General features: G+C 44.0%; 1 protein-coding gene across 7 annotated transcripts in view; it reads left to right on the top strand.

The window, feature by feature from the left end:
• Nucleotides 1–14,459, top strand: part of COMT (catechol-O-methyltransferase) — a 31,401-nt gene that overhangs the window by 14,342 nt on the left and 2,600 nt on the right. For 6 of the 7 annotated variants that reach the window (XM_034791678.1, XM_034791680.1, XM_034791681.1 and 3 more), the window contains exons 2-4: nucleotides 6,442–6,724; nucleotides 11,179–11,372; nucleotides 12,907–13,038. In XM_034791678.1, coding sequence (XP_034647569.1) covers nucleotides 6,442–6,724; nucleotides 11,179–11,372; nucleotides 12,907–13,038 — 609 coding nt within the window. Of the gene's footprint in view, nucleotides 1–5,528; nucleotides 5,550–6,441; nucleotides 6,725–11,178; nucleotides 11,373–12,906; nucleotides 13,039–14,459 lie in introns of those variants that run through there. The other variant, XM_034791682.1, reaches the window with a different exon arrangement.

Here is a 14,459-nt window from a genome sequence, read left to right as displayed (position 1 = left end):
TGGACTTGCTGGTTGTGTTGTTGTTGTTGTTGTGTAGGTGGTTGTGCTGATATTTGAGGTGGCAGCTAGGCACCATGGGGTGGCAGTCGGGCCAAGTAATCCACCTTCAAAATTGGTTGGTTACAGACTGCAAAACCCCCACTCCACCCCTTCAATAATGCCCTGCCCCTTCCCCGCCCCCAGTCCAACCCCTTCCCCAAATCCCCACCTCTGCACTGAGTGCGCCACGTCTCCGCTCGTTCCCCCTCCGTCCTGGAAAGTCCTAAGCACCGCCAAACAGCTGTTTGGCGGCGGGAAGCACTGGGAGGTGGGCGGAGGAGCAGGGATGTGGCACGCTCGGGTGGGGGGTAAGGGGTGGGGGGTGGGGTCGGCGCCTATGGCGGGCTGCAGGAAATAGCTCCACGGCTATGTGTTTGAGACCCCTGCTCTAATGTCGACTGTGGCCATTGGGCCCTACTGTAATACAAGAATTTAATAATAACAATAGCTATATTCTAATATTGTTATGTGAGATACACATCAGTGATTTATTTCAGTTTCTCTATACATTTTGTGTGTTCTATGAATCCATATTAAAGCTGCAATTTTAGCTGCATTTTCTAATAATGTCATAATGAACTCAGGAATAAGAATCTGTTCTCTTGTTCAGTGCTGGTTTTAAATTGGTTAAATTACATTTTTAACTTTGCACATCATATATTTGTTAGCTAATGAAAAAACAAACTGCCTATTATTTGGTATGGGATTGTACCGTTTCAGTTTGGGGGCATACTCAACATTTATGCACCTGACTCTTGAAAATAAGTTGCTTTTATTGCTGAATTGATATTGCAAAGATTTTTCTTTCACACATCCCAGCAAAATGGAGTGGGTGTTTTGAGATTTCCCAAAGGGGAAAAAGAAATTAAGGTTTTTACAGAAAGCTGGTTTGCTTCTTTTAAAACCCACTTGCTCTGGAATGCAGATATCAGGATTATGTCTTGCAAGGGAACTCAGTTAATAACTTTATATTGCCAGCTTGCCAAGGTCCCTTGAGTGGTGTACAACAATAAAAATACCCAATTGAAATTTAGAAACCCTCCTAAACAAAACAAATAAATCCCAAAGCAGCAAACAGCAAGTGTGCTAGATGGGCTAAGGCTAAGAAGTTATATAAGCTCTGGCCAGCAATCCCCCATATTTTAACTCCATGGATCTAGAGGAAAGAAGTTCTAGTCTTTATCCACTTGTAACCCTCAGGTAAGGCATTTACGCTTGTAGGCATCAAACTAAAATACTATAAGAGACCAATTCTTCAAAACCCTTAATCATGTGAAGCAAGTAAAGACAAATAGTTACTCAGCAGATTGAGGTTTAGGGGTCAGGCTTTTAACACCATTCCCAAAATAATAGGCCCTTTGAATTACATTAGATTTTCCTGCCAAATCTCTGTTAGCTAAAACATAAAAAGAAACCATTGTTAAAAACCGAGAAGAACAGTTTCCTACTCTAGGTCCATTATGGCAATAGAGTTATAATTTAGCTTCAAATCCAGAGTCATGGGTGAAATCTGCAGTGAAATAAGTTTACTCCTAGCCTTGACTCGGGAATTTGCTTCCCAACTTCAGGGCAAATGGAGAGGCCTGTCTGATCATTCAGCCTTCTGCTTAAGGGGTGGCTGGTGGGGATTTGAGGTTGGGTTATTTGTAGTTCAGAGAGTTTTCCTTAGCCTGACAAAAAGTCAGAACTACATATGTATTAACATACGAAGTTTAAAATTGATATTAGGCACCCTGTGGGACTAGAGTGGGGCCAACAGGGGTCAAAACAAAACACCTGCCTTTGGAAAGGAAAAGTTCTGTGTCTCTTAGAAGTGGGGAGTGAGATAGTTTCACATTGTAGGGCCCACCAGCTACATAAAGCTATGATCACCTGCCAAACTGAGCCCCAATAGCAGAATGTCTAAATAGAAACTGATGTCAGAATGCAAATATCCATCTGCAGGGGGCCCAAGGAGGAGGTGTTTGCATACACAGACACTAGGTCTATATAATTAAATACATAAAAACCAGCAGAGATACTGTAAAATGAATTCACCACTTTGTAGGCAGAGTGTGTAATATCATTTCACCCATTGATTGATTGTGCTTCCCCCAGCTTCAGCCAATGAAGCAGCACTGTTGGAAGACCTCCTTGAAGGGACGGCACATAATAATTTCATGACAACCTTGCCAATAAACAAGGATAATGGCATAAGAAAAGTGCACCACTGAAAACCACTTACCACCATGACCTTTCCCATTGAAAGCCCGTGTTGAATGTGGTATGAAAGGGATGCGAAGGTTCTTACCTTGGCTCGTTACCTCAGAATAGTCCTTTGTGAAGGCAGAAGAGAGGAAAAAGCAGCCTCCTCTCCTTTTTACTGAATATGTAAATGATATAAATCAGATGAATCCAGCTGGCGATATTGTGCAAGCATTCCTCCAGGGCAGAGATTCAAAGACTGAGTTAACAGGGTGCATGAGGCAATACGTGTACAGCAGCTGGGTCTCATCAGCATCCAGATGCTGTTTCAGCCTGTGTTTAGAAATGATCTCACCAAGAGGTCTCACACACATGTTGAGCACCCCAGGAGAATTCTTGCATTTCTGAAAGATGCAACCTAGTACTCTTCAGTTACTATCCATCCTGACTAAGTTCCAGGTGTGACTGGATCCTTCGACGGACCGTCCTAACCATACTGGCAAAATCCATTCGGTGCGAAAGAAACAGCCTGTGGTTAATCTTATTGGAAGGTGCTGAAAGGTCCAATGTAAACAAAATGACCGTTTCTGGCAGTGATCGTGATAGTGACAAATGCATTCTCTGATCCAAAAGAGGCCTTAATGCTGACTGGATGCTACCCAGAATGTCACTGGTATCCAGATGCACCTAGACCACCTTCTCCAATAAAAGGGACGGTTAGGCATTCAGTAGTAATAGTGAGCCGTCTGTCATCAATTAATAGTTTCTTGAGGAGGGGCCATATGCCCACACCCCTTTAAGAACGTTTAGTACCTCTACAACCACTTGATAATACTAGTCCACCAATGACAGCCACACTGCTCACATTAAGCCACTAGAATAAGTAAGGTGGTCAAATCAAAAGGGGTCTTTGTAAACCAATGACCTCCTCAGAGGCCAAGCCAAGCTCCATCAGTGGAAAACGAGAGCTGCTTCATTCAGGTTTGAAAAGACCAGCCCAAAGGTGTGCATTCTTTTCTATGAAAAATGTAGGAAACTGGCCAGAATGATCAACAGAACTACTTGTGCGTGGGGGAAGATGGGTCAGATTGGCGTGCATGCCTCTGGAAAACATGAGAGAAGCTTCTTGCTATCTGGGTTAAATGGCTAAGAAACATGATTTTCTCCTGCCAAATGATGCCCTCAGCCTCAGGCCTTAAAAAGCAGCAACTCTGGTCAGTTCTTTGCAATGGGCATGTTAGAATGTTACAAATGTGAGTGTTAACATTGCTAACTATTGGAAGCCAAAGGAAACAGACGGTAAGTGTTCCAAACAAATTATATGTGCTGTGCAACTGAGATAAGTGGATGAGTGAACAAACATCAACTATACCATGAGTTGAGCACATCTCCTTGGCAACCTAATCGTTTTCTGAACTCAAAATATGTCCTGCATGGTAATTTTTAAAGTTTTGAAGGTGGATTTTTCCACATGAACCATACTTATGAAGAGCAGACTAAAGAAAGGAAATGTAGGGACCCCTAAAATGTAGGAGTAATCTCAAAAGGTTCATTTTGGGAAAACAACCAAAAGTGGGAATGTGTGCGGGGGAGAGGGTTGTCAGGCTAACCCCACTCCCTCACATCTGTGCATTTAGACCAAGCCTTGGAGGATCCACTTGTAGTGTCCAGTAGGTGCAACAGCTGCTCTGCTGGGCCCCTGGCTGTGGCTGCCCTATTTAAAAGGCGCATCAGAGCATGTAGGACTTTGATACAGTGGCAGCCAGAGCAGTTGGGCCTGGCTGGGAAGATTGGAGATGAAGGGGTCTAATGGAAGGAATCAGCACCCTTTCAGGTTGTGAGCCATTTCTCTTCCCAACTTCCCCCTGGGGTTCTAGTCTGTGAGGTGCTCTGTGAGTTCAGTGGGAACTGAGGAAATTCAGCACTCTGCAGGATGGAGCTCTCTCAAGGGGTTGCTGGCTCCTTTTAGATCACCCAGGGTGAGCTAATTTAAGGAGAGGGAGCCTGTCCAGGCAGCTAATTGAATAATGAACAGCTGAGCCTGACAAAAAGCCAGCTAGGCTCAGTTGCAGGAAGGTGGTCACAGAGAGAGAAGCTCTCCTAAGGGAGAGGAGGTCCCAGAGACCACAGGCCCCAAGGAGGAGGGTTGTGTTATCCCTGAGCCAAGGGGAGACACTATTTCAAGTTTATTTAGGGATTTAATAAAGTAGAATTTTGTCTGACACCCCTTTAGACTGGGTGGAGTTCTTAAAGGGCCCTGAGGGAAGGGTGACTGAGGCAGGGTGTACCTGCAGTACCAGAGTTGGTCAGGAGAGGGTGCAGGTAGGGCAGCCAGCCCTGCAACAGGCCCTTTGAATGGAGTTTATTGGATTGAGGGGAGGGAATAGAAAGGGTTAAACAACAGAGGCTGGTAAACCGTTCGTATTAAAAATGGCTTAGAGAACATTGTACTTTCCCGAGCAGAACTGTGGGGTGTGGTGGGCAGGGAAAGGAGCCTCTGAATCCCATAGATCTGTGTGCAAATCCCAAATTAAATTGCAAGGGAAAACGATTCTGGCAGTCACTCAGCCTTGTCCTGACTTGTGCACGTTCCAACTCCCCCATGCAACTGTCAGCCCCAGCTCAAGCAGAGGCGCAGGAGAGGAGGAACAGAGGTGTTACAGGCTGCATCAACAGGTGCCCTGGCAGTGTTGCATGGGAGACGCTTATACAGAGCCTTGTGCAGTCAGTGTTCTTAGTTCTGCACTTCCAGAAAGACTAAATTAATTCTTCATTTAAAGAAGCAGTCAATAGCGGCTCTTTGGGGCTATGGTCGACTCAAAATCAATGAGTCACTCCCTACCATAATAAAGAGACTTTTCTGTAGAGAGTTGTCTGTGCAGGTAAATGGCTTTGAAGGGATTTATCGCTTGAGCTGTACAGGGTGACGTGCATCCCATCTGGTGAGTTTCAAGTCCTAATGCCCTACACTCGGAGAGACACATGTCTAGATAACATACACACAGGCACCCTCAGCAAAGAAACCAAGTTTCTTGGAAACAATAGGCACAGCGTCATGAGATGATTGCAGCTGGATGCAAAACCCAGCCGGTCAGTGAAATACAATGCACCCTTTTGTCACATCCCCGGAATTTCATGGGTCTGGATTCCTCTGCTCTGGCATAGGGATTTAACTTTGTATTTTGTAACTGGAGAGGGGGAAAAGAATCCATGCTTTCAAATACAAAGTGAAGTCAGTTTTGTGTTTGCAAAAGGTGCCAGATTGATGGCTTAGAGATCAAAGCACAGGCAAAGATTGTGCTGCCAGTGTCCTTGGACCACTCCAGGTAAGTGCCTCAATTGTGACCTTGAAGTGAGGGGGAAGTTCAGTCCTTCGTCTCTGCAGAGTGTACCAGGAAGGCAGGGGCTAGCTGCGATGGGTTTTGTGGTGTGTTTCCTGGAGACCGGTACTCCTTCATTAATGCTCATTTCACATCGGACTTTGCATAACCACCTCTGATCTCTACAGATCACAGTGCTCAGCACTAAAGGTGAAAAGCTCCATATTTCTTCACCAATCTCAACTCAACCACACTCCCGCCTAACCCAAACAAGCGGGGATGAAAATCACACATAGTACAATTATTTAGAATTTTAAAGATCACAGCCAGTCTGTGCAATGGTTTTTGGGATGGAGTCAGAACTGAGTGGCTACATGCAGGGCCGGCTCTGGCTTTTTGGCCGCCCCAAGCAAAAAAAAAAAAAAAAAAAAAAGGGGGGGGGGGGGGGGGGGGGGGGAGGGAAGGGGACTGCCCTGCAGGGCGCTCTGGTTCTCCGCATTGCCGCCCCCTACAGGGCGGCCGGAGCGGAACCACAAAAAAAAAAAAGCGGCCGTGCCCTAGGATTGGGCAGAATGCCGCCTCAAACAATCTGCTGCCCCAAGCACCAGCTTGCTCAGCTGGTGCCGGCCCTGGCTACATGGGGGAGGGAAGTAGGGAATTAATAAAGCTACTTGTTGACTGCCTGTGAAATTTGCCTCTAAAGGGAACTCAGACCAGTGTCTATCTCTGGATAAAACACAGCTGTTTCCAATCACATTGTACAGTAGAATTATATAGTAAGTTCTATATATTCCTATCCTGGATGTTGCTTATGAGTTATTCTATCGTAACAGTTATGCGAAAGATGGTTCTCTCCTATGCCACCTTAACTAAAAACCTGTTTTGTCTTTTATTCCAGATGCTGGAGAGCTATCCGATCCTTTTGTCCATAGTTACCAGCCTGCTCTTCATTGTGGTGCTGCTTGCAGTGCTCATCAGAAACAACGGCTGGGCAGCCATTCTGTGGAATGAAATCGTCCTGCAGAAAATAACCAATTTCATCATGGCTCAGAGCAAAGAAGAGAGGATTTTAAACTTTGTGCTGCAGAATGCAGTCAGAGGGGACCCCCAGAGTGTACTGGACACCATAGATAAGTACTGCTCCCAGAAGGAGTGGGCCATGAATGTGGGGGATGAAAAAGGTAATCACATCAGAGATAAGCTCCTCAAGGCTACTTTTGAGTTTGAGACTGGCATGATACAGGATACGTTATTTTGTTAGTCACTGCTAACACACAGCAACCTTGCACGCCGCAACAGCGGTTATGCAAACAATCGTGCAAGATGGTGTAAATCTCTTTGGAAGAATCCAGTAGTTGCACTGTAGGGTCTTTTTTTTTTTTTTTTTTTTTTGATGTGCTGTGCGCATTTGCTTCATAAAGGGAGGGAGGGCAGACATCTGGGGAGTTGAGAAACAAAAACCCCTGACTTGGATTCCTGCCAGTTTCTTGCTATCTAGCCTTGGAAAAATCACTGCCTTGCTTTCTGTATCTCGGTTACAATGGATCTTATCCTATTTCCAGCACAAAGGTCCATGAGCCTTAATTCACTGGTGTTTATGAAGCATTTTGAGATCCTCGATTGAAATATGCGAACCATGAGTATTTAAAATAAGGGGAATTTTGCATGTATAAATAATAGTTATAGGCAATGTATTTTTGAGGGAAAGAGAGATCATACAGATGTAATATACACAAGAAGCTGTCTTATATACTAATAGGAGAATCTGACATTACTAGCACCTGGCACATCTTAGCTGATTTGGCCTTTAAGAGAAACTAAGTGAATAAAATTTGTCCCTTTTAGTTTTTGGAGACAGTGTAGGGAATTTGGAGGTTAAACTTAGTAATCTAGGGTTAACCCTAGTAAACTTGTACTTTTATACAGTTGTCAAAGAGACCGCGATGTTTTAGGCCTAGTTTATGAAAACAGTTCCCGCGATTCCATGAATAGTATGTTTAGGGTGAAAGCCGTAGCTTCTAGTATCTATGCACACATTATTAAAGCTCTAGCCCTGAATATTTGGTCATGTTCTGAGGTTTTTGGTTGGACAAAATGCCCTTGGCGTTCAGTAGAAATTTGCTTGAGTGAAAACTGAGTGCGGATCTTGAGATTTAGCCCATGATGCATTGAATTATATAATGACACTATCTTGGATTTATTTAGCACCTCTCATCTTAAAGGTGCCAAAGCACCTGACAGGAGTGGCTTCAATGCTCAGTAAAGTGCAGTCTCCTCTGTGGTTTTAAATAGCACACAGATACCAACTCCCCAAACTAGGGGATTTTGCTAGGGTATCTGGTGGGATAACACCTTGGGATCTTTTAGCGACCCCAAACGGTCTAGACTTTGCCTTACAGCTCATTTGAAACAACACTTTCAACGGTACACTGCTAGGACATTGATTCAGTACTTGCTGAGAAGGACCAGTGCCACCCACTGAATCAAGAGCCCTGATCCCTGAAATGCCCGGGGTTTCTTTGGAAGCTTCCTATCCAAGTATTGACCAGAAATGATCATGCTGAGATCAGATCCCAAGAAGGTACATAGCACTACACCAATTTATAACAACAAGCCATCCCTAATCTACAATAAATTGGAACAATAGGCTATGCTACATATGATTGATTGCATTTAGTAAAACAAATAATCCTATAAATAAGCATTGAAGACAAACTTGCTTTAAGATAATATACAGAGTCTGTCACACAAATAATATGGGGTCAAGAGTTTCACCATTAGGGACAACAGTAAGTGCAAAAGCAGGGCATTTAGACAATACGGACAGAAAGGAGAGCACCAGTCACTCCCACTGAAGTCCCTGAATTAATACAAAAAATGTACAGTTGCAGCATTATACACTTATCCTGCAGAAATGCGCCAATAAAGGCTGGGTGGCAGGAGAAGGCTGAGTTATACTGTTAGTTAGGAGCCCTGGGCTAGATCAATGAGAGCACAGCCATACCAAGAGACTTTCCAGCAACATCAGTGAAAGTTTTGCATGAGAGCTGAGGATAGAGTATAGCATTTAGTTACTTAAGTCAGTCAGTTTAATATTTGCATTATTTTGCAGTCAAATGCATTTTTCACCAGTATGACCCCCTTTTCCCTTTCTCCCCAGTTCTCTCCCTCCCTCTTTCCTGTTTTTGTGCATCTCCTCCTTTTAATCTAGACTCTTTCCTGTTTTCTGTCCTAGTATGGCTCCCCATTTTCTCATTTCTGTCTGCTCTGTCACCCTTTCTTCCTTTTTCTTTGGCACTTTTCAACCCACCTGTCTATTTTCAGTCTCTGCAAAGCTGCTAAAGTGCTTTCCCTGTGGAAAAGCCGCAGAGGGAAACTGCTTAGCTTTCTACTCTGTTTTCCTCTGCAGGCTTGCCATATGTAAAGCAGCACTTCATGAAAAGAGGGAGAAACGGTCTGAAAGTTTCTTGAATTGGGAGCTGACTGCACAGTGAGCCTGAGTGGATTTCTGCAGATCTAGCTGGTTTCTCTTACATCAGCAAGGGACTCAGTGCAGAAGCAAATTGACCATTCCTAGTCAGCTTACACATACAGTAATCTGAAATGAGAAACTGACTAGGATCAGACATTTCCAGTTTGTCTTTGCAGTCAGCTCTGACCAATTCCTATAAGGGTTGTTCCACTCACTGCAATTGGCAGTGGACTTAAACTGCAGTATGATTTTTAAATTGAGGTGCACGTGGCCCATGGCTGGGAGTTTGAAGCCTACACAGAAAATAATTTTCACTTTAGCGGTTAGGTGGGTTTTAAGAACTGCAGGGGGTATCACTTCACAGTGCCCCCCAGTGACCCCTCCAGCCTTGTCCTTTCCTTGGCTGCAAAGATGGTGGTCATATTACAGGGCCTTGGATGAGGCAAGCGTAAATTTCACAGTGTTGTAATTGTAGGGTCCTAACCCAAAAAGGAGTTGTGTGTGGGGTGGGTTGCAAAGGTTACTGTAGGGTGGTTATCGCGGTACTGCCGCTGGCGGCGGCGCTGCCTTCAGAGCTGTGCAACTGGAGAGCGGCAGCTGCTGGCCGGGAGCCCAGCTCTGAAGGCAGAACCACCGCCAGCAGCAGCGCAGAAGTCAGAACGGCCTGGTATGGTATTGCCACCCTGACTACTGCGCTGCTGCCTACAGAGCTGGGCCCTCAGTCAGCAACCGCCAATTTCCAGCCACCCAGCTCTGAAGTCAGTGCAGAAGTAAGGGTGGCAATACTGCTACCCCCTAAAATAACCTTGCAACTCCCCTGCAACTCCCTTTTGGGTCAGGACCCCCAATTTGAGAGACACTGTTCTCCCCTGTGAAATCCGGTCTTTTGTCTGCTTTTACCCAATACTATACAGATTTCACAATTCGTGATGCGTTTTTCATGGCCGTGAATTTGGTAGGGCTCTACTCATAATAGAAGCGCAGAACCCCCCCACCCCCAAAAATAAATAAATAAGGGAAGATAAAATCTTTCTGAGAACAAGGACTCCTACGACAAACCTGGCAATATGGTGGGCACCAAGGGGCACTGCTCCAGTAAGATAAGCAAAATCCCAACATTATTTATTTTTAATGCCTAAGATTCGAAGACTAAACAAGAGTGCTCAATTACAAATTGCAGCATCACAACAGTACAGTATGTGCACAAGTGATGCAGGACAAGGTGAATGCGAATAGTGGATAACTAACCAGCTCGGTACTAAATACCTTCAAATATTCATTCAGATTCAGGTATCTAATGTATTGGCACTACTTAGGACCACAGAAGATTAAAGATGAATAGACTTCTGTCACCGAGTCCATTTCTTTGCAAGGATTGCATATAGTTTCCAATTTTATTTATTTATTTATTTATTGTAACAAATGGCTAATGGTTTCTGGCCTTTATAATACAAATAGATAGAGCCTTTGTCAGCTGGCTAGACTGTTCCTTTTGTAATGAGTATTTCTTAACTTAAAAGTCTTACATTAAGGCGACTGCGTGTAATATTATTTACAAAATGTGAACTCTCTCTAAGTTTAAGAGGTCTACATTTCATGAAGGGGGACAGATTTTGCAACAACTAAATTTTTTTGCGAAGTGGTGCATTTTTCACTCAAAGTTGTGCTAAATTTTATTTAATACAGGCCCATCTTCACTCAAAAATGTGGATTTTTATTAAAAAAATTGTAAACACCCCAACATGCTTATTTTTTTGAAAATTTACAATTTGAAGCCTAGGTCAGATGATCAATTTTCCACAATATGATACAAGACAACCTATTTCCTGAACTCGCCCTAGTGCAAAAAAAAAAAATTATAAAAACATAATATCACAAGATTGTTTTCAGTTTCACTGGGGCCCCATTGATACAAATACCTCAAACAAAACGGCTGTTTATTGTAAGTGGTTTCTTTCCAAGATTCCACACACTTCAAAATGAATCTCATTTTAAGTAAGAGCCAGTCTGCAAAAGAAGCCCTGTATAATTTATCATAAACCATCACATTCTGAATCTCCTTATAGCAGCTTAGTAAATGAACGTGTAAGATTCCATCCACTAACTTTATTATTTGATGCAGTTTGATTTAGTCCAGAGTTAACCCATTTCTCTCCCATTCAGGTTTGATTCTAGATAAGATACTGGAGGAGACAAAGCCATCGGTCTTGCTGGAGCTGGGAACGTACTGTGGCTACTCCGCTGTGAGGATTGCTCGGCTGTTGAATCCCAGCGCTCACTTCCTGACCATTGAGTTCAACCCTGCCTTTGCTGCTATTGCCAGACAGATGATTGAGTTTGCTGGAGTGCAAGATAAGGTACATCTTGAGCTTCTGTGGCTGGTAAATGAAGGGACTAAGTAGATGTTCGGTCAGAAGAAATACTGGCATTTCGCCCTCTTATACTTAGGCTAACATAGCAATTGCAATATCCCAGGCTATTTTAGCAGTGAACTAAGCATGGCAATTGGGTTCAGCTGTGTGGTAGATGTGTGAAGTTGGGAAATGCCCATTAGGGACTGGGGCAGGGTCGTGAACACCTTTTCACACACACTGTGTTTAAGATACCCGAGTCGTTAGTAAAGATGGGGCAAAGCTAACAATGTTGGGAATCGTTAGGAAGAAGACAAAGATAGATAAGATGACAAAGTATCGTGTTGCCTCTATATAAATCGATGGTACACCCACATCTTCAATACTGCGTGCAGATCTGATCGCCCCATCTCAGAAAAGATCTATTGGAATTGGAAAAGGTTCAGAAAAGGGCAACAAAAATGATCAGGGGTACGGAACAGCTGCCATATGAGGAGAGATTAATAAGACTGGAACTTTTCAGCATAGAAAAGAGACGACTAAGGGGGGATATGATAGAGATCTATAAAATCATGACTCGTGGAAAAAGTGAATAAGCAAGTGTTATTTACTCCTTCTCATAACACAAGAACTAGGGGTCACCAAATGAAAGTAATAGGCAGCAGGTTTAAAACAAAAGGAAGTATTTCTTCACACAACACAGTCAACCTGTGGAACTCTTTGCCAGAGGATGTTGTGATGGCCAAGACTATAGCAGGGTTCAAAAAAGAACTAGGTAAGTTTATTGAGGATAGGTCCATCAGTGGCTATTAGCCACCATGGGCATAGATGGTGTCCCTAGCCTCTGTTTGCCAGAAGCTGGGAATGGGTAACAGGGTGGATCACTTCATGATTACCTCTTCTGTTCATTCCCTCTGAAGCACCTGGCATTGCCAACTGTTGTAAGACAGGATACTGGGCTAGATGGACCATTGGTCTGATCCAGTATGGCCATTCTTATGTTCTTAGAGTGGTGTGATTCAGATCCAGATTGGGGTTTGGAAAGAGATTGGGGCCCAAGTGAGAGCAGGGATTGCAGTTTGAGTTTCCCCAAACTGCATGAGCTATTCTCACAAGTTTCCAGCTATCTGAGCCAGATGAAGAACACACAGCGGCAGGCTCTGTTCCAAACTAAATAACCCGTCTTTTTAACCTCTCTTCTGTACATTCTATTTGCTTTGGACAAGGAGGTTTGATTGAGATGTGACTGCAATTCCAAGCCAAGCCACACACTGTTTTCAGCAAGGGATTCCCTTGTCACCAGCAGAGAGTCACTCTTCCCAGCAGAGCCAAGGTCACAGACTTCTTATAATTGCAGGGAGAAAAAATAATTGAGTCAATTTATCAAAAAAGCCCATGTGATCCAAAGCCAGCCAGCAGCTGAAGTTATCCACCAAGGCTATTAACATGGTCACGGAAGCCTGACTGCAACTTAAAGGGTGAGGGGAATTGTGCTTAAAACAAGGTGCACAGATCAACATGAGATGAATTTGCTTTTCAGGTGAAAATTCTAGAAGGCCCTTCGGAGACAATTATCCCACAGCTGAAGAAAAAGCATGAAGTGGACACACTGGATTTCGTCTTTCTCGACCATTGGAAAGATAGATACCTGCCAGACACCATCCTGCTGCTTGTGAGTTGGAATGATTTCAGCCTTAAAACCCCCATAGTGAATATCCAGATGTCTGTAAGATCTTCCCACAACATTCGGGCAGTGTGTGTTTTCTATAGCTATAGCGGGGCACTCACCAGAGGAATGTTTAACAGCCAACCAGCCATGTGGTGAAAAGGGATGGAGCGTTGGGGCTGGAGTCACAACAGTGCGAAGTGCCCTTGCCTCCCCTATTATTGTCAATGGGAACGGAGGGTGCTCGGCACTTCCCAGGGATTGTTCAGCCACTTGCAGGATCTTCCTCTCTGGAAAGGCCTGAAGCTGAATACCCAATGAGAACCAGCCACAGACACTGGAGAAGTACAGGTTTGGGTCTGAACGTCATGACTTAAGTCTTTCCCTATCAGATTAAGCCAGGACACCTGATCCAAATGCCCTGAATTTTGGAGAAGTTCAGACTTCTCCCAGCCTTCACAACACTAATTTCCTGATGGCAAACACTGTTGTCGGGGTTTGTGTTCCTGGATGAAATTCAATCTTGATAGCACATGTTTGTACCTTCTTTCTGTGAACGTCTGGGGCATCCTTGCCATCTGATTGGCTATAAAGCAGCTCTTAGCAGAGGGAAGACTATTCCTAGGACCATGCTAGGCTCTCATTCCAGGAAATGCCATTCAGCCTCTTTCCACCCACAGCTAGACGTGGGGACAGATTCTGTCAGCAACAACAGTAACAGTTAATGACTCTTCATTACAAAATTAGGAGGCTATAATAGCAATAGCAAATTATGGGTTGGCTTTAAACAGCCAGGTAATGAGAAACGAGAGCAGTTGAGGACCCCAGGGTATTTCCAAACGTCAGCAAATAACCCAGCGATAATCACAGCCTCAGTGTTTGTAAAAACAGCGCAAATGCACATAATATCACAGCTCAATAGCACCATTAGACCTGTGATTATCTCTAGAACTAAATGATTAATTGGATGGAAATGCCATTTTTCAGTTACATTCTCCACAAGTATCTACCCACTCGCTCTTGTATGAGCCTCTCTGCTGACTGCTTCGCACTAGCCCCAGTCTCCCTCTCTTGCATAGCACCAGTTTCACCACCCCTGTTTGGAGAATACAAGCACTCTGTCTTAGGCTCCCACGCTCTCCTCCCTACAAGCAGCTTTTTAAAAAGTAGAGGGTTTCTTTGGGACTTAAACCCACCATTGAATTTACACATCAGGAGCTGGGAGACAGAATATTTTTGTTCTGAAATTCCTTTGCCTCCCAAGAATGTTCATTTTTAAACTTGCTCTGTAACAGTTACCGAGCTCCCAGCTCTTTGGAGGGCTAGAGCACCACTTCCAGCTCTGAACCTTAAAAAAACAAAGCAAAAAAGCCAGCTAAAGCAAAGGATTGAGAATCATATGGCTCCAGCTTCTTAGTCAACAGTTT

The sequence above is a fragment of the Trachemys scripta genome, chromosome 15 (genome assembly GCF_013100865.1).
Source record: "Trachemys scripta elegans isolate TJP31775 chromosome 15, CAS_Tse_1.0, whole genome shotgun sequence".
NCBI classification, from domain to species: Eukaryota; Metazoa; Chordata; order Testudines; family Emydidae; genus Trachemys; species Trachemys scripta.
This window is presented reverse-complemented; position numbering and strand designations above follow the sequence as displayed.